Here is a 20,183-nt window from a genome sequence, read left to right as displayed (position 1 = left end):
GAAACAAGATTTGCTTTGATTTACAAACTAATTCTTGATCAAAAGTCCTGTATAAATTAAACTTTGATCACTCTTTGCTGGTGAAGTGGCAGGACTTAGAATAAGGCGCTTTGTTCAGGTTTTGTCCAGATGAAAAAGGAGAAGTGAGAATAAGAAACTGATCTTAATTATGAGATATAGCTTATTTTTACTGAAATATTGGGTTTTACTGGACCGGAGTATTATATTCTGGTGACATGAGGGTGCTACTTTCCATCTTTTATATTCTTCTATTTACTATGCAGGACTTATGTCTAATATATGTAGAGGAAGTTCACTTTTCTACCCTCCCTGTGCCTCTATCATACAGTATTTACAGTCTACATGTAAAGCATGTATGATCACAAGCATGTATGAGGGGACATTAATGTGAGCTGCAGTCGTCTGTTCTCTGAATTTTCCTCACTGTTGTATTTCTGTATATAATTTGATGGGTACTACAGCTGGCTTGGGAGGTTCAAGAGCCCAGTACTTTGACGGTGTCTGTACAGTTGGTCCTATCATGAGCAGAGACCTCAGTCTTGTGACTTCTTCATATACTACAATTCATGCTCAAAAGGGAAGTGGGGAGAGGAAAGAGAAAAAAAAAAAGGGAATGAGGTGGGAAAGTAAAAATGTGTTTAACTCTGTAAAGAGGAAACACAAGCATTTGTGTTACACCGACCAGGTGATGATCTGTGTGTGGGTGTATTGGGGCTGGAGGAGTAATTCTGATTGACAGCTGCTCTGTGAGTGGGCGTGGACGGTCCAGAGGAGAGGTTTTGATTGGTGGCTGCTCTATGGGAGCAAAACTGTGCCTGCTGGGGGCAACCATGGCAGTGGGTGGGGGAGTCGCACCCTGCCACAGGTGAGGAGGAGAAGAACGGAGATGAAGGTACAGGGGAGGGAGAAAAGGAGCGGTGCAGTGGGGATGATGCGGGGGACATGAGAGGGCTTGTCTGGAGACGCCACAGCAGCTCCTCGTTGTTCCGACTTAGGCGCTTCTTCTCTGTGTTCTCCTTCTCGACAGACTCCTGCAGGTTGGCGTTGTCCTCTGATAGTTGCCTGCAAGGAAAGCAGCACTGTTTCATAAAAATGGGCAACGCGCTGCTATGATACGTTGTCCCTGAGACGCACACTGCACGACAACACTGGACAAAACACAGCTGCAAAACTACAAACATCTCTGAAATATCATGGTCTTCTTTGCTTTGTTGTGATTTTGAAATGCTTGATAGGCTTTAAGTTTTGAGATGCATCTTATCTCACCTGGACAAGGCAAGGTTCAGTTCGATGCGGGCCTTCAGATCTTCATTTTGCTGCTGCAAAACCTGGACCTTCTCTTCGAGGAATACATTCTTTTGGGCCTGCTCAAAAACAAAATACAACAATAGTACAACCTTTCATTCCCTAAACACAAGAACATCATGTGTATCCAGAAAGCCATCCATGAATGTATCTTTGTACACATGGTGGCAACACGTTTGCTTAGCTGACTTATTTGAGCCTACCACTTTTTCCAGGTCAGAGATCTTCTTCTCCTGCTGATGGATCTGCTGGTTCTTCATTTCAACAACCTCCTTTAGGCTCTTCAGATCTTGCTCAATGTGTTGGTACGGAGCTAAAGCATCCTGTTATCAACATGTGCACAGAGAGAAAATGAGAAAAGCATTCACAAACACAAGTGTTTTGATGGCTTATGAAGTACATATTACTCACAATAATCTGCTCATCTGTACTTCTCCTCAGAGCTTCCTCAAAGCGTTTGGCTTTGTCCCTTAAACTCTGGTTTTGAAACGTGAGGGTGTCCACTTGATCCTAAGTAAGCACACACAGCAAGAACAAATCATAGCACACCACATCAAAATAGATCTCCATGTTTAACAAAGAAAAATAGCTATCAAGTATATTTATTTATCAGTAGAAATTATACCTGTAGAGAAAGTCTGAGTTTCTCAAAGTCCTCCTCTAGAAGATTCTTCTGTTGCTCGTGAGCTTTTCGTAAATCTGCACAAGTAATCAGAAGCAGACCAAAATGACAGCTGATGTTATTTCCAGCAGGGCTTCAATCACTTTTTTTTGTTTGTTTTGTAAATCAGGCTTAAAATCATACCTCTCATAGTACGGGCGTGCTCCTCATGCAGTGTTGCCATAGTGATATTATGCATGTCTCTTAGCTCCTGTATGGCTGCCTGGTGGTTGGCTGTCATCTCCTCCATCTATCACATGCATAAATATGTAAATGCACACAAAGAAGTTGTCTGTCTAATCAGAATTCACATAAAAATAAGAGCTAATCCCTTAATAATTGTTCCCACCTGCTCCTGTTGCTGAGTTCTCAGCTCCTCCATCTCAGACCGATGCTCTGCCTTGAGGTGTTCTGTCTCTGCTGTGTGACACTTCCTGAGCCCTTCCTCCACGGCAGCCAGCTCGGCCTCCTGCTGCAGCTGGAGCTCCTGCAGCTCTCGCTCAAACACCACCTCAAGTGCTGTTTTGTCCCGCTGGAGTTTCTCCCAGCGCACTGTGTTGGCAGCTGGGCAGAAAGTATATTCAATCTTATAATATTCTGTTATATATTCAGAGATTTTATTCATGTACATTGACGCTTTTACAGTGCTGGCCTTATTAACTAGCCTTCATTTTAACTATAAATATTTACATTCATGAAGCAGTGGTTAAAATGAACACATAAGCCACCTTGTAAATATTTAAAACTAATAAATATCAAATATATAAAACTACCCAGATAGTAGACATGTTTGAGCCAAATATTGAGAAATGATCCTTACAGAGAAAACCAGCATTATGGCAGTTTTCTAGTGGGCCACATGTGGTGGTCATGTCTGTATAGAGGTACAGAGGTAAAGATCCACTTTAGGATCTTGAACAGGACATGGGAGTTCGCCCAACCAGTCTACATATACTTTCATTCATTCAATCAATTATTCGTTTTATACTGCTTAGTTTAATTAAGTGTTAGGGGGAGCTGGAGCCTATCCCAGCAATTATAAGGTAAGAGGCAGGGTACACGCTGGAAAGTTCACCAGTCCATCACAGGTACATGTACTTTGTGTACATGTACTTGATTGTGTTCCTCTGACACTCCTGTGGGGGGGTGCTCCAGGAGTATGGAGCACCAAGCTCCCTTGTACAAGCTGCCCGGTCTTTATATAACCGGTGCCACAGCTTGGTCTGTATTGCCAGCAGTAGGTCAGATTTGTTTGATGGTTAGACTTCACGAAGGCTAGTACCAGGCTGTACTAGCACTTGGTGGAGTCTGGTCCTAACCTGGTATCACATGTGGATCAGACCCATTTTAAACAATGTGGTTTTACTGGGTCTGTTTATTGAAAAGGTATAGCTATTGCTGATTTAGGAATGCAAGGAATATTTACTGGACCTTGGAAAATATTAAGATACACCTGATGTCATGTCATGCTATGAGACATGGCATGGACTTGCAATAAAGGACTTATGAACATATCTGGCTGTAGGGACTACATCTGTCGCCAGGGAGCACCTCAGGATCCTCCTGGAAACACTTGAAAAAGTGGCTGGAGAGAGGAAAGTCTGGGCTGCTTAGGCAGCTTTTCCCATGACATGACCCCAGATAAGCATAAAAAATGGGTAGATAAAATTCAGATTTTTGCCTCTGCATCAATGGTACCTTCACACACACAAATCATCCATGTCTTGGTAATGAAAACATCTCTATTATTTAGCAAATGTTGGCATTTGCACTGTCCAGCAATCTAGAGGCTTTTTCTCATATTGGACAGAAACAACAAGATGTCACTCTGCTTAAATAAATAATGTGGACTCATGTGACCACACAACATCCATTTTTGTCTGTCTCAAGCCCCATATACACAATAACTTATTGAGTAACATAAATAATTTTCTTCGTCTTTGAGGAAAATTATTTCAGTTCACATTTCTCAATGAAGCAGCCGACTGTATGGATGATATAGGTTTCCCAGGTTTCCTTGGTTCTATGTGACTATTGATCACAGTGTCATGATATTTAGTGCATCTAACAGTGGTTTCATTTTTAACCTGTCAAAGCAAGAAGTGGGCAAGAGGCAGGGTACACCAGTACCCAATCAACACAGAGACAAACAACCAAAAACATGGAGAGAATCTAGAGTGACGTGCATGTCTTTAGATGGTAGAAAGAAGCCAGAGTACTCAGAGAGAACCCACACATACACAAGCTCAAACCAGTGACCTTCAAAAGAGTGAACTTCTTGCTGCGAGGCTGCTGCGCTAACCAACACACCACCGTGCAGCCTTGATTTTTCAACTTATTGATGATTATCTTACTATTTGGCACAAAATGGCAAACCAGAACTCTGCTTGGAGAGACTAAATAATTTAACTTAGCTCCTTTTATAATCAACCCTGGCACCCTTACCTTTGAAGTTTACTGAAAATTGTTTTTGCTTTTAACGGTTCGAATCAGTCGACAAAATACCAATTTAATTAGAAGGGTATTTACACCTCAAACTGTAGGAGCAAAGCAAACTGCTTCCTTATGCTGGTTTCTGTAATTGCTAACAGCTGCATTTGCTGCAATGACAATATAAGTAGTTTACATACTTATTTTGAGATCAACCAAATACCGTATCAAATGAGTTCTAATTGCCACTCACCCATCTCTTCTCTGATCTTTTGCATTTCCAGATATAGTTTCCTTCGACTTTCTTCTGCATTGCCATTCTGAAATTAGAAAGTGAGCATTATTTTGACATAGTGCACCATCCCAGAACCCCTGATAAAATTAATTCTGGCTGGGATATAGATAATGAAAACACTACTATTACTACTGGATGATGTAACAAAAGCAAAGTCAGTAGACACTGGTCTAATTATAGCATATTTTCATGATAGTAAATTAAATCATATAACAGTATTCTGCCATGTTTTAAACACCACAAATATTCTGATGAACATTTCAAAAATATAATTTCTGGAAAGGTATAATTTAGGTAAACATGTAAGTGTTTTCATATTTGCACCTATTTTAAGCAAAACATTTGAGTCAATGTTACTTATTGGCTTACTGTTGTGTCTAAGGGCTACCAGCAGAGGGGGCTAAAAGCTTCTCCAACAGGATCACACTATCCCTGTCTAGTTTTCATTTGCACTCTGTGGCCAGTGATAGCAGCACTCAGACAATGACCATAAAGAAGTCAGACAGTCCCTCGACAGTCTCGAGGTGGTATCACAGGTTTAGTGCCTCAGAGGCTAAATCATCCCATCAAACCCAGAGCTGGATGAAACCTGCTCAGTGACACACTGAACTCTCGCAGACCCTTTCCGCAATCACAATCACTCTTGCTCACCATGCTGGATTTCAGGTTGTGGTGTTTAATACTGTATGTGTCCTTGAGTTCAAGCATATGAACACTCAGTGTGTGTGTGTGTGTGTGTGTGTGTGATACAATGTAAGCTTAGAGTAAACAGAAAAAAATGACGTGACTAGACAGTCTTCTTTTACTCAGAGCTTGCATTAAAGAATAATATGAACAACAACAGTTTATGTTCTCCACTGGGATAATCTGGCTGTTTTATCCCACATAAGTCATTATTTAATGAAAAAATTCAGTCTCAGAGCTGGTTACACTGAGAAGGGAAGCATTGCTATTATGGAGGTGTTGTCATGGGTTTATGCATTGTATGTTTACAGTTTTCTACCTTTTGACAATAATGTTGAGTAGTGATGATGAAGGCTTCTACACCTAGAGACATCTTCTTTAGCTCATGTCTTAGTGCTGTCAGCTGCCTTTCCTGATGTTCACAGCGTCCCTGCAGCCTCTGAACCTGTGCATTAAAAGTAATATAGAACAGAACAACAAAAAAAGGAACGCTTCAAACAGTGAGGCAGATTTTCCTTTTTCATTAACTCACTTCCTGCCTTTCCTCCTGCTTTTCCCTCTCATCTGCCTGCCTTTCTCTCTCCTTCTGCTGAGCCTCTTCTTTTTCTCTCTGCAGGCTCTCCTGCTGTTCTTGCTGCAGCCTCATGGGGGCCACACGGCGAGGTGACCCAGAGGGAGCTGAACCCCGCACAGCCGCTGCAGGCCGCTGGCCAGGCTGGACTGCAGGGAGCAGACGGGCAAACAGAGAAAATTAAATTTGGTCAGAATTAGGGTTATGCATGTATTTTCTAAGGAAAAAAAACACTGTAGAGATTCATATTAAGACATATTCAAATGACCCACTTTTTATTCTATGACATGAGCCATTAATATATTCTAATCAGTCATATTCTCATTTCTTAATCTCCCTAATAATGACACTAGTGAGTGTAGGTTTGACCTGACCCAGTGCTAACAACTGACTTCACGTGATAAATGACAGTAAGTTAATTGAATTTCTGCAGAAAAAAACTTTGATTCTTGTCCGGTGTTCTTCCTGATGAACCCTGTAATCTTGTGATAAATGTGGTTGATATATTAAAAAAATTTTTTTTTATCTCACTGCATTAGAAATAATACGGATTACAATGCATAATTTGGTCTGTGTTTATGGAAAGCAATAGTGTATATAAAAGCTTCATCCATTAACAAAGGAGGTTATTGAAATAACACAAAACAGCACTTGAAAGCCATTTTTCCCTTGAGGGGAACAACAACCATTATGTCACAGCCGACGTACAAGTGAAGCCATTAACCTCTCTGTCTTGTCATGTGGTGTAAACATATTAAAATTCAAACAGATCTATGCCATATTTTGGAGACAGAAATTTATTTAAAAACTCTTCCTCTGCATGTGTAGAACTACCCTGTGTGCCAGAATGTCAGCATCCTTGAAATGAAATTGCTGCAACCCTTCATCACCTGTCTCAACCGCATCATTCAGGCCTACTGAAGCATGCGGGAGCAGTTTCCATGACAACACAAGGCAGGGCTTGGGGTGCAGGGTCCCAGGTAATGAGTACAAAATTGGTTGGAGGAAGGTGGGATGAGGGGGACTGGATAATGGGAGTGCTCCGAGATAAGGAGAGAAAAGAGTTGAGAGATAATACTAAGTAAACAACATATGTGGGGGGGGGTTATGATTGTAACAGTGATTGATGAAAGATGGGGTAATAAATTTCTCTGTGAAAAAAACAAAACAAAACAGACAAAAAAAAAACAAAAAAAAAACAAACCCTGAACTCAGCAAGGTAAAATAAAGGCCAAACGTTGAGCAAAATGCATGTTTCAGCAAATATTTCAGTGCATTCTTGCCTTAAGGCTATATGAGGATCCCCTGCTCTCTATACCCCGTAAGTCATATCTACTCTTTTGCAGATACACACACATACCTAGACATCTGTAGGTCTCATCTGAAAGGTTAGAGAGGATACTGAATACCAAATGAGTGTGAAGGCGGGGTGCAGATGATAGTAGAGGTGCTGATGGATGAGGAATACCAATGCAAAACACAATGAGAAAAGAATGTGGTGGACCTTGTGGAAAGCATATAATATAAGTATTTGTTTTATAGGGCATCCTTAAAAGTATTCAGGCTGAGACATTCCTGAGGTGACGCTCAGTTTCACTTCAGTGCACTTGCATTTTACTGGCACACAGACCAGAACAACTGCAAGTGAAAACAATATCTATAAATCTCAACAGAGGAGAGCTAATGCTGTTGGGATCCAGAGATATATTTTAAAAGCAATGAATATAAAGTGAACTACAGATGTAGTTTCTGCATGTGTGAGAGACTGACAGCCTTTTAATGCTCTTGGTTAATTTTTCCAATTTTGTTGGACTTGCATTGTTATTAGGCAAACATAGATAAAGATTTTTTTGTGTGATAGTTTTAAGCAATGAGAAAAAACTCACCTGGGGACTGAGGTTTTGGAGTAACCACTGCCAGTCTTTTTGGGGAAGACGGAAGGGAGCGTGTAACCTCTGAACTCCGCTGAAACTCCTTCCTGCCAACTGTCCGTTAATAAGACAATAAATCAGTAAATGATGATATTCTCAGGAAGGTACAAAACACACAACCTATTTAAAAGCCATCTAAATTCATTGCATTGATACAAGGTTTAATAATTGTTGGGTTTTTTTGCATTATAGTTTTAAAACCAATCTATTTTTTATGTCTGTATCTTTGGATTTTAAGTGATGATCCAAGAGTTGAATTATGTATTTCCCAAATTTGCCTTGAATCCTTAAATCATAATGTGCAACTACCACTTTCTTTTGAAGTGGCTCTTTTAAATCAGCTTAATTACAGTTTAAATATCACATAGTCTTTACTGTGAAAGGGGGGAAGGGCACCACACAGAACGTGAATACCAAGGAGCTCTCAAAAACTAAGAAAAACGGCTTTCAGACCTCAATACAAAGTGAAAGGATGAAATGCCACTACCAATCTGACCACAAAAACTTTCAACACACCAAGAGTATCTTTCTCATACTAATGCATGGTGTCAGCATCATGCTGCGAGCATGCCACATGAATGGTATAGTGGATGATGCTGAATTGAAGCAAATCTGTAGGAAAAACCTCCATCAATCAACCATAGAGTGTGTCTGTGGTTCACTTGTGAACATGACATCAACTCTTTGCGTACAGCTAAAGCAACATTGGAAGAAACATTTGAATGATTCAAATGACCAAGTCATAGCCCAGATTTCAATCCACATGAGAGTCTGCTCACCAGATTGCTGCTCACCAGCAAAGGAGTTTAGATTTGAAATCTCAGTGAGTGAGTGATGTGCCAAATTTATAGACATAACTCAAAATACTAGCTACTTTAATTTGGCTAAAGAGTGTTTTTTCTTTGTTTTTTGTTTGTTTGATTTACTTTACTATTAAAGATATTTTGAACTTGTATCATGATGGACATGTTGTGTTGATCAAAAGATACCAACTCCCTTCCAAAAAAATCAATTGTAGATCCAACTTCATAAGCAAGATACTAGAGGGGATGGTGTTGGAAGGCACTGTGCACTCAACAACATCAAACCAACCAGGCTTCTCCACCTCTTTTTTCTCCTTTCCATTTATTTGCAGATTTTTCCTTTCTTCTGACACTTTTGCAATCTTCCTGCTACAGTTCTTCTTTCATCTCTTGCTATCCCTATAACTATTTCCTTCAGGACTATCTGTCAAAGAGAAGCGGAGCATAAGAGAGGAGACGTGCTCATGCTCTCTGTGACATTACACACTTTATAGTTAACATGGTTAACAATCGGGAAATTAGCATATCTTTAAAAAAATTATATGCTTTATACTTAAAATAATTACATGCTTCCATGTCTTCACCTTCATCACATTACATGTGTTGCACAGTTAGCAGAGTGTGTTGCTGCAAAGCAAGCCTTTATTCTGAAAGAATCGGTATGTGGTGTGTTGCAGAGAAGCTACACATGATAAAACATGGGGAGGGTAAAGACTTTGCAAAGCAACAAAGGTGATGCAAGTTAAGCAGAAAGTAGGAAGAAAGTATGTTTCAAGAGGTTTGAGGCCTTGAAAAGAAACTAATTAGACCTGTTATAAGAAAGAAACCTCTGATCCTGAACAAATCCCCACATAACTCTGGAGAAATGCTTCAGGCCTGCAGAGATGCCATTTATGTGTGTTCTCTTTATGTTTGTTCACTGTCAATATTTTGGTGTCATTAGAAATCTGGCTTTTAAAAGTGACTCATGTAGTCAGTACGCGGTAGTGTCAAATCACACCACTGCGGTGGAAAGTCTGCAAAACTGCCTTGAGTTTAGTCTGTAAAACTGCATTAACTGTAAAATTACTTTAACAGCAGGAGTATGGTTTTGTAATATTCCAGCCTCCCAGTCCTCTTATTGGACTCAGCTGATAATATGTTCTTAAATTCTATTTTTGTTTCCCTGCATTGTTTAAAAACTGTAAAAGTTTGAGAGCAACTAAACGCTCCCCTAAATTTTTTCAGTGCTGTTTACATTCATTCATTTTCTGCACCGCTTAGTCTCATTCAGGGTCATGAATTAACAAGCCTGTAGTCAGAGGTAAGGTCCACCCTGGGTGTACAGAGACAACACAGATGGACAAACAACCATTTATACTCATTCCCCGGGAATTATTTTAGAAATATCAATTAACCTAACATGCTAGGAGGAAGGAGTACCTGGAGAGAACGCACACATACATGGGGAGACCATGCAATCTCATTAGAAAGGACACCTATACTTCCACCCAGTTGAGGTTTGAACCAGCAACCTTTGTGCCGTGAGGTCACAGTGTTAAACACTACGCCATCATGCAGCCAGGTGTAGATCAATGGAAGTAAAAATAATAGACACTTAATTCTATAAGAACCCATCTTTATGTTATTAATATGATCTAGCAGCTGTGCCACTTTGTCGACACATTATATAAATGGTAAATTTAAGAAAAAAAAAACATTTGTTAGAGGCTGAAACTGTATATAAAGCACAGTCACCTAATGGCTACTGAATTGCATATGACATTACATTACACATGACTCATAATATGCAGCTTTGAGGAACAGGCTGCAGTCTTTGTGTGCAAAGACATCAAAATAAAAGATTTGCTTCCCTGTAAATATCAGCAAATGATGCATGAAGTTGGAGATTTGAGGCAGGCTGAGTGGAAGTGTTATCCCTCTGCTGATCAGAACAACTGTTTACTTGATAACCTACCAATTATCCCTGTATATATACCCTTGCAAGAAGAAAGTACAGGGAGGTGGGGTTCAGTAAAGTATGTTAATCTACTCTTCGACTCAGTGATTCTTTATTTGACAAAGCTTTGTGAAATTCGAACCAGCCCCAACCATAGTTTAAAGATCTTCTCCATGGTACTGGTAAACATTTGGCTTGTGTCTTTTCATTTTTTTCCAACCTGTTTGTCCATTTCATATCCATAATATCTACTTTGTGGTCTAAGTGATTACTTCCATACCACTTGATTACTCCTAGAGAGTGATAACATCTTTGTTAAAGCAAAGTGACAAACAGCCTCATGTACACATTGGAAAACGCGATCATACACATTTCGCTGCTTCGAGCATGGTCGTCATATTTATTCAGTGATGCCAATGCTGCTGAAAGAACTCCTTAAACCAAGGCATTCTTCACACAAAATATCATTTAACTTTTTTTTTTTTTTTCAGGCCATCCGATGTACACTTTGATTTTGTAACATAACCAGTATTAAAATATCTAAAATAAAAAATAAAATATCAATTTAAAAAATCTAAATTTCCTGCAGAAAAAAAAATCTAATTCCAATTATAACAAGATTTAGAAAATGCATATATGATAATCTGGCAACCATTATGTAAAGCGGCTATAGGGAGCAAGTTCGGACAGATGCCCACCATCACTCTGTTCTCACTCTGATGGTCTGATGCACTGCAGTTTTGTCAGGACATGTTAGTGTCCCCATTCAAGCAAGAGGAAAGCCTTTGGCTACAGTAACCTGAGTAAATTGACCAGCTTCTTTTCTTTTCTTGTTGAATGAGTTTTTTTTTTTTTTTTTGTAGTTTCAGAGCCAACATGTGAAACGGTAGAGCTAATAATAGTGTGTTTCTGTAAAGAAAAAATGAGCAGCTCCAAATCTTGAAGTTCCACCAACATTATCTGTGAAAATGAGTGTGTGCACCCTGGTGTAACCCTGACCCTAACCATCACACTGTGCCAAATCAACATCAATAAGACCCAGATAATTGTGAAATAAATCAAAGCGGGACTGAATGTTTATTTCTGTCACTTTATCCTATAATTTGTATAAATCTTGTCAAACTGTCCTATTTAAGCCAAACAATCCTTTTAGTCAAACTCTAACCAAGTAGTATTATTACCTAGACCTGACCAGCGGAAAAAAAAGCCTAAAAAATGTGTAAATACTTTTTCTTAGCAGGTCTTGAACTCTGGATGAGACTCACAGGCGCCACTCACAGGTGTTCAGAAGTCAAATGAGAAAATGTATATCTGTCTAAAAAGTATGAACTCTTCCAAGCTGCACAAGCAAAATCCAAATGTATTCCTAGTATAAAAGAGAAGAGTGTGCATGACTTGCACAATGATGGAGACCGTCTTCATCAATAATTTACAACACATTCAACATCAGCTCAGGGCAAACTGTGTGACAGAAACATTCGTACTGCCACAACACTGTCTGCATCTTCGATACATAAGCAACAAAGGCTCTGTTTGGTGCCAACACTGATTTATTCACTGTACAACATACATTTTCACTCATTCTACATGAACATGGCAGAGTTCTGTGTTCTTTATTTTGCCCAGTAACTATAAGTGTTTAAACTCATCCAATAGATGTGTCTGAGAGAAGTGTGATACTATAGGGCCTTTGCTGTTGGCTGCATGTGTGAAAAATACTACTGTGTGAGAAAAACCTCACATTCTGGTGTTAATCAAGTCAGGTGGGACCTAACAATCCTTATGGTAATCTCACTCTTCTGAAGAGTGAAAAACACAAATCATATTTTAAGCTTCATTTTGAGGTTAATGTTTGTTTTGTTTTTTTTTTGTTTTGTTTTGTTTTTTTTTAGAAAAAAAAAAAGGTAATGATCATAACTGTGTTAAAAAAAAGAAAAGAATAAAAAAGGTCACAGTGAACACTTGCAACACACCGGCACCTGGGGATATGTCAAACATGTTAGTGAAATGCTCCAGCATTTCCCAAAATGACTTTCCATAACCCCAGAGAGCAGGATCAGATGCTTAGTCAGGTGCCAAGGAAGCAGGTGATAGTTGAAAAATAACAGCAGGTTATAATACCATCACACTGATGCAAAAGTACCTCATTTGCTCTGAATTTCTCCCTGACAATACCATACACTAGCGGAAATGCACCGCTCTTTCTCTCTCATTTGTATCATATTGTTTCTGCACAAGCTGGAAAAAAAAGCTGTGCTCTAATCTCCCACTCAAACATCCACTGACCTCCAGGGGAGCTCCTCGGCTGGGGTGGCAGGTAGCGGCGGGGCAGGGCCGGAGTGGAGGGAGGCTGGAGGCTGTTGCTGCGACATGTTTTCTGCGGATCTGTCGGCTGGCTCATTGTAACTCTGTGAAGAGGAGGGTCCTCGCTCACATCCGGGCCTGAAAGATTTAACAAACTGAATTCAAACTTTTCTTCTCTAAATTTCCCCCGTTACAGCAATCTTATGTATTTCTTTTTCTTTTGTCCTCCTATGATCACATTCTCTTTTGTTTTTCCTGCAAGGCTGAGTCCTATGTCTGAATTTAAGATGCCTGGACTGAGAAACGGTTTGTAACACTGGATCTTGCTATTGCTATTGCTCTCAGTCTTTCTGTTATTACCTTTGTGCAGAGCAAATATTGAGAACACACACACATGATTTTGACACATGATTGTGTAAGCTCACAACCACACGAGCACGTACTCTGGAAAATACAATGCAAACACTCACTGATCATTGCTCATCCTGGGCTTAAGTACAGCTATCTAATCCATTAAACGACCAGTGGCTAGTTTACACTAACACACTACATATGTCCTGCTCATCTCTCCATCACTGATCAATAGTGACACAACAGATTGCTTGTGTGTATGTGATGATCATGGATGAGCAATCTCATTTAAAGCTGCTTGACAGAAGCTCTGAGGCTGTGAACAAGGTGTGGAACACAACATGAACCTTGAACTCCCACTGGTATTGAAGCTTAAAAAAAGTGCTAGAATGATGGCTTGTCGTGAATTTCTTTTGGTCGAGATACTCCCTTGTTGGTCAAAACCCTCAGGTGCTAAGGATTAGAACGGTTAACTGCAGGATGCTTTACTCAGAGGGGCAACTAAACCATAACACAGATTATTTCCAAGCCTACCTTCCTGTGCACACATAAAATACTGCAAATATGAACCATATAAAGCCTGAATTAAGAAAGACTGGGCAGAATAGTCTATTTTTTAAAATCTTAACAAAATCTGACTATTTGTTTTTTGGTATGTTTTTTTTTTTTTTTTTTTTTTTTTTTTTTTACCATTTATTACTGAGTCTTTTTACAGTTATTTGTCTCGTCCTCATTAACATGGTAAAGATACAAACCATTTGTTCAGGCTAGATATGATCTTGGTCACAGCACTGCTTCTGTAACTACAGCTGTATTCACCAGTGAATATGAGAACTGCATAAATAGAAATGATGTTAAATAAATTAAGTATTTTTTCTTTTCAGAGAAGCGATGAAAAGACTGATTGTTGCTTGATGATCTGACTTAACACAGATCAACTGGCTGGTTAGATGCACTCATTTGCTAAAGGTTAAGAAAACTCCCAAAAGACAGGCAGAGAGATGTAGAACACATGATGAGTTTATGCTGTCAGAGAGACTAAATTGAGGACTGGTGGGAATTATCATACAGACAATGTAACTCCCAGGCTCTGGGGGAAATGGAAAACACATTTCATCATCTTTAAAAGCTAACTGATATGCATCTCTGATTGGTAAAGTCCCTGTCAATGATGGATGACAGGGAAAAAAGGAAGAAAGATGTTGGCTGAATGGGATGAGGAGGAATTATCTAAAGAAAAGAAAAAGTGCTGCAAAGACAAGGGATGGCGGCATACTGGAGCTCGTGGGAAGCTCAGCATATTATGAAGACAGATGAAAAATGCCGACGATATTAAAAAGGGGACCATGAATAAGAGGGAGAAGCTAAGAATAAGAGAGAGGCATATTGTTTTCCATCTCAGTGGGAGGCCATTTTATTCGAGCAGCTTGCACCTCCAAGCAAAACTAAAACCATTAGAATAAAACATGCTCTTATATCGTGTCTCACTGGAGAGGAAAGAGATTTTGAAGATAAAACTGTGCCATGTGCAGGCTCTTGGTTTCCATTTGATGTGAAAAATGGCAACATAAGAGTGAAAGTCAATGGACAAAAATTCTTTTCAAGTCAGCTAAACCAGAAAATTCACAGTCAGCAAAAGACCATTTCCCTGCTTTCCTTAAGGAATTGATCAGATCCATCTGAGCAAGATTCAGCAAAAGCAACTCACCTCCAGGTGCACAAACATGCAGCACACCTGCTGTTGAAATGAAACCGCTGCACAGCTTGCTGACATGCTGACATGGAAAAAAAAAACCTCAATATAAATTCCCTCTGGGAAATGAGTAAATATTTATATGTGTAAACAAACAGAAAGGTCTGAGAAATTTAAATTGTAGCTGATTTGGGTGAAGGTGCATTAAATGTGGAGGACTTTGGAGGTAATTTGGACATAAAATATTTTACTGTTTTAATGTCTGTTTGCAATAACTAAATACGGTTGATAATTTATAATAATCCTGGTGTGCTATCATGAAAAAAGCTTTTACCTGTGAGGTTCTTGTGAGTGAAGCTAATTGTGCTGTACACTGTATGCATAAATGTGCATCACATTTTATAACATGACTGCATCATACACCTGCAAAAGTTTAGAATGGCTTTAACTATGCCATCTAAAAGTTTAAAAATACTTTCACATTTAAGATCAATTCAGAGTGCTATAATTCACAGAGTGATAAAGACCATTTTCCTTACTCTGTACACATTTACACAATGACAGATGTCAGCTCCATTTAGATCTGTTCATTTACAAAGTGTGTAATTAACCTTGAAGACTGAATCCATCAGAGAGTCTTATTTGTTCTGCTTATTAGCTGCTGTTTCCTCTCATTTGTTTGAGACTGGTGTTGGAGCTGTCAGTCACTTTAGAATATTTTGAATTTTTCTTAACAATCTTAACAATTGCTTGGATATTGTGTTTTATCAAGACTATCAAAAGAACTTTGTATGATTGTCTGAAGAGTGTAGCAACACTGAGCTGGGATGAAGTGAAATAAAATAAATTAGGAAATATATTTTAATTATTGTTGGTTTATTTCAAGCACTTGTACGTTTCTTTCTTTTTTTTTTTTTTTTTTTTTTAGCAATTGATGACCTTGAAGCAGGCATAACCTGAATCATTTTTAAACCATCTTGATCGGAAAGTTATTAAACGCAAACTAAAAACAACAATAATGCTGCTCTTTTAGACTATGTGACAAGATTAAAGGTTAACTGCAAGTAATGAAATATGAAATATATTTTTCATCTTCTAATTAAAGAAAGACGGATGCTTCTTGAAGCACCTGCCAAAATCTGTCAAAAAAAATTGTTTGGTAAATGCTTGGCGCAAGTTAACTTCCCTGGAAAAACAAAAAACAACAGCAATACTCCTGCAACCACACAGGCCTAGGTCTTGTCCTTAGGTCTTGATGAATAATGAGGGATGATTTATGACAAGAAAAAAAAATCTAAATCAGAATATTTTGGTGAATGTACCTATTTGTTCTCGGATTAACAGAAATGGAAAGACCTATGGAGAAGACCATCTGTTATTCATGCAGTCTGTTCTCAAAACTCCGAGGCAGCCAGAATCGTCCCTGCTGAAACAGCCGCTGAGTGAAACCTACAATCTTTCACTTTGTGGCCACAATCTAAACAAAATCATCATTTCAACTAATGTGGTAACAGCCTTTTGCAAGATGAGTGAATAAAGGCAGTCTGTCGTAGTTGCCAGTTGAAGATTTTAGAGATTTTTTTTCCAACACAACTGGAAAAATCTGCAAGACAATTTTAGACAAACACAACTGTTAAATCTGGCAAAATGGTCACAGAGAATTTTGATTTATTGGGACATTACTTAAATAATCTAGAAAAAACATTGCAACCCAACAAATGTTTAGAGAATACCCCCCTAAACTCTAAAACTGAACAGCACCGTTAAAATTACACATGGTTTATGAGAAATATTTTCTTCTTTCAGAGTTACAGTTTTAGAGATAATATCTCTTAACTGTGCCATGAATGAATATCATTACTTGCTTTGAAAAAAAAAAACCCAACCAAACCACAAAATGAACCAAAGTGGAAAATGTGTTAAAGCAACATAAAAGCTAAATATGAACAGTTAAACCAAATATTTTTGTGCTTAGGTTTGGGGAAAAAGAGACTGAGAATATATCCAGTAAAGAATAAAAAGCTTGCTTGTTATAGGCTGCAGAAAATAAGGATATACTGGGAGGACAGCACTGAATATTGCTATTTAGGGACGACTGAAAAACAGGACAAAACTTTTTAAAAAAATTACTGAACAAACCTAGTGAGCAGACAAAATCAGTGTATAAATCCTTAGTGAGAAAAAAGAGCAATGAAAATCATGTTTACTTCTCTGTACTCTGAAGCTTATCTATTATTGATCCATTAGCTATTTGTCAGAATGGTCCATCAGATAAGCTCATAAACTCTGATTAACAGTGGGTCTGATGAAAAACACTGAGTTGTTATCTGTAAATGAACGAGCCCACTGAGCCCATCCTCTTCTGCCTTCGCTCTCTTGCTTCAAGTCTTTCTCTCATCGGCCACAGAATAGCCGCCATGTCTAAACCAGTCCTCTGCTGGTGTGTGCTTGTCTGTGTACAGTTACATGCATGCGTAACTGCGTCTTCACATGCAGAAACCATCTGTTCACAGTGAGCTGGCATGAGTCACAGACCAAATCTGAGCCTTGCATGGCATCTGGGATATGGCATCCTCTCTCCTCTCTGCACTGATGCCTCTCGTTCTGCTCCATTTTCTCCCCCTTTCGCATTCTTCCTTTCTCTCCCCTCGTTGTTCAATTTGAGTCATTAAATGAACTTTTATAGTTGCATCTCGATTTAGCCTTTTCTCTCTGCAGCTGTCTGCTCATGTCTTCCCTTCCTTCATTTGATATGTTCTATCTTTGCATTATAACATAAAAAAAGAGAAAAGGGGGGGGATAAGACGCAGTTTGTTTTGAAAATTGAGTTTCCATCATGGAGTCTGTGTGGCTTAAAGGCACAGGCTTCATCAATCTCCATCTGCTTGGTTCTCCTCGCAGCTATGTCTGTCATTCACAGTGAAATTATCAAAGCACCCTCATACGGATGCTCCTTCTCAAATACACACTCACACACACTAATATCCATGCATAACCTTATGAGGTGTCAAGAACTGGGATGTGGTGCGGATTTCGTTAATGGGTAATCAATTACATACAAAGTAACCCGAAGACTTGCAGATGCTCAAATTATACACTCTGACTTACAAACATTTTAAATGCAAATAGGCGATAAAAATCAATCAAGGTCAAGCCAAAGGTCTGGAACATCATCACCTAGCTTAGCTTCGTTTGTAAGTCATGCATCTTCCTAAAAAGGATGTTGTCACCCACCTCCAATACCCTGTCATTCAAATAATACTGGTAGGCCTACGACTGTATAATCCCAGTTTTGTCAACAGTGTAAATATCTTATTTCCACCCTTTCATTTTTCAAATGGATGGTTTAAAGAGCTAAAAACATAGAAAATATTTTATTAAATATTTTATTAAAAATGGATTTGAAGGCCTTCCCTCTTAAAATTATTTTTAAGACATACAGAAACAACACTAAATTGGACCCTGTAGGATATACCCAGTATCTAATTAGTACTACCACAAAATGAATTATTCCAAGCTGCACGGTGGCATAGTGGTTAGCACTGTAGCCTCGCAGCAAGAAGGTTGCTGGCTTGATCGTCGGCTGGGGGGAGGCTTTGACAGTGGCCTTTCTGTGTGGAGTTTGCATGTTCTACCCGTCTACTCACCGGGTACTACGGCTTCCTCCCACCATCCAAAGACATGCATTTTGGGTTAGTCTAAATTGCCCATAGGAGTGAGTGTGAGCATGAGTGGTTGTTTGTGTCTGTGTTGGCCCTGTGATGGACTGGCGAGGTGTCCAGGGTGTGCCCCACCTTTAACCGAGAGACTGCTATGATAGGCTTCAGCTTCCCCATGACCCATCATCAGACTAAGCGCTTGGGATAATGAATGAATAAATGAAATTAATTATTCCAGAATAAAGAAACTTTAAATGAACTGACAGTACCCTAATGTGCACATTGTTGGACTGTGGGAGAAACACAATAACAAAAAATGATAACATCTTTTTCTGTAAAAACAGCCTTCTCCTCTCTACTACATCTTCCTTCCTCTGACCAGGGAATTGTTCACAGCCAAGTATTTTGAAGGATGTCTTAAAACCACACTCAGAGTTTGAGACAGATGAAGAGAAAACAGGCTTGCCAAAGGAGCCATAAGCAAGATTACACCGGCGTGTTCTTGGCAGAACCCCCCCCCCCCCCCCCCCCCCCCCCCCCCACCCCAATGTCTGAATGTAGCATGTTAATCTTACACTGTAAATTAAATTCACCTCTTCAAAGTGCTTGTATACGGCAAAGTCTGCTGTTAATTCCTGTGGATAAATTTTCTTAAAAGTGTTGTCCCATTTTCCTTCTCCCACAGACTGCATTGCAGTGTAGAGTATGACACAGCATGGTATTACTACAGTAGAACTCTGTGCAGATTTTACAGTAAATTTACATCAGACTTACAGTGTGTTTTCACAAAGGATGCTTTCTACTCTTCCCCTGCCCCCTTTCTTTCCTTTTTTTATAGATACACAATGCACATGTGCACACATAACCCACTGTTCACAGCAGGTTGGTGTACGAACTCAAGGGATTTTCTTCTAACCCACTTTCCCGAAGCCTTGCGATGGCTTCCTCCCCTCCTTTACACTTCTTAATGATTTCTTCGGTCTGTCATCTACAGGCCTACAGGAGTTCATTTTGCTTGTTGATCAATGGAGAAAATAAGCAAATGAGCATGACCTTTCTTCTCTGTGTATGAGGGGTAGTGGGCTGCTGCTGCTGCTGCTGCCCTGACATCCTCTACAGACAAACATGTGAAGACTCATCTGCCACTCTGTGCTTTGATACAAATTCAGAGAGGATGCAAAGCTAACCGAGTAGAAGAGAAAGATTAGCTTCCACGAACAAGCATTTCAGACATGCAATGTACATAGAGCCTTTGGATACATTCAATTTCTTTATTGACGACCCTATTGACAGCCTGCTTCATTCTAGCCCTTTTGTGCATAGTGGTCACTATAGTAGACATCTATTTACAAGCTTTTTTTTGGCATAAAAAATATTTGTAAGTGAACTACTTCAGTGGATGTTAGTTAGTCATCCAATAATTACCATTCCCTTTAGAATAAATAAATTGTGTGATATAATTAAACATAAATCCATGTATTTTAATTATGCAAGTTTGCCTTTGTGATTAACAGGAAAAGAATATGAGACAGAAAT

At 39.1% G+C, this 20,183-nt stretch overlaps 1 protein-coding gene across 1 annotated transcript in view; it reads right to left on the bottom strand.

The window, feature by feature from the left end:
- Positions 1-659: 659 nt before the first annotated feature.
- mtus2a (microtubule associated tumor suppressor candidate 2a) overlaps positions 660-20,183 on the bottom strand; it is a gene marked incomplete at both ends in the record, with an annotated part of 28,684 nt that continues 9,160 nt past the window's right edge. Inside the window, 12 exons of the mRNA XM_079247399.1 lie at positions 660-1,083; positions 1,288-1,388; positions 1,530-1,649; positions 1,738-1,836; positions 1,952-2,025; positions 2,132-2,237; positions 2,337-2,551; positions 4,671-4,737; positions 5,716-5,841; positions 5,929-6,116; positions 7,854-7,952; positions 12,927-13,082. Of these exons, the coding sequence (XP_079103525.1) occupies positions 660-1,083; positions 1,288-1,388; positions 1,530-1,649; positions 1,738-1,836; positions 1,952-2,025; positions 2,132-2,237; positions 2,337-2,551; positions 4,671-4,737; positions 5,716-5,841; positions 5,929-6,116; positions 7,854-7,952; positions 12,927-13,082 (1,775 nt within the window). The remainder of the gene's footprint in view (positions 1,084-1,287; positions 1,389-1,529; positions 1,650-1,737; positions 1,837-1,951; positions 2,026-2,131; positions 2,238-2,336; positions 2,552-4,670; positions 4,738-5,715; positions 5,842-5,928; positions 6,117-7,853; positions 7,953-12,926; positions 13,083-20,183) is intronic.

Source organism: Telmatherina bonti (assembly GCF_933228915.1).
Source record: "Telmatherina bonti genome assembly, chromosome: 10".
Lineage (NCBI taxonomy): Eukaryota > Metazoa > Chordata > Actinopteri > Atheriniformes > Telmatherinidae > Telmatherina > Telmatherina bonti.
The sequence above is the reverse complement of the archived record's forward strand: the minus strand, read 5'-3'. Positions and strand labels throughout refer to the sequence as shown.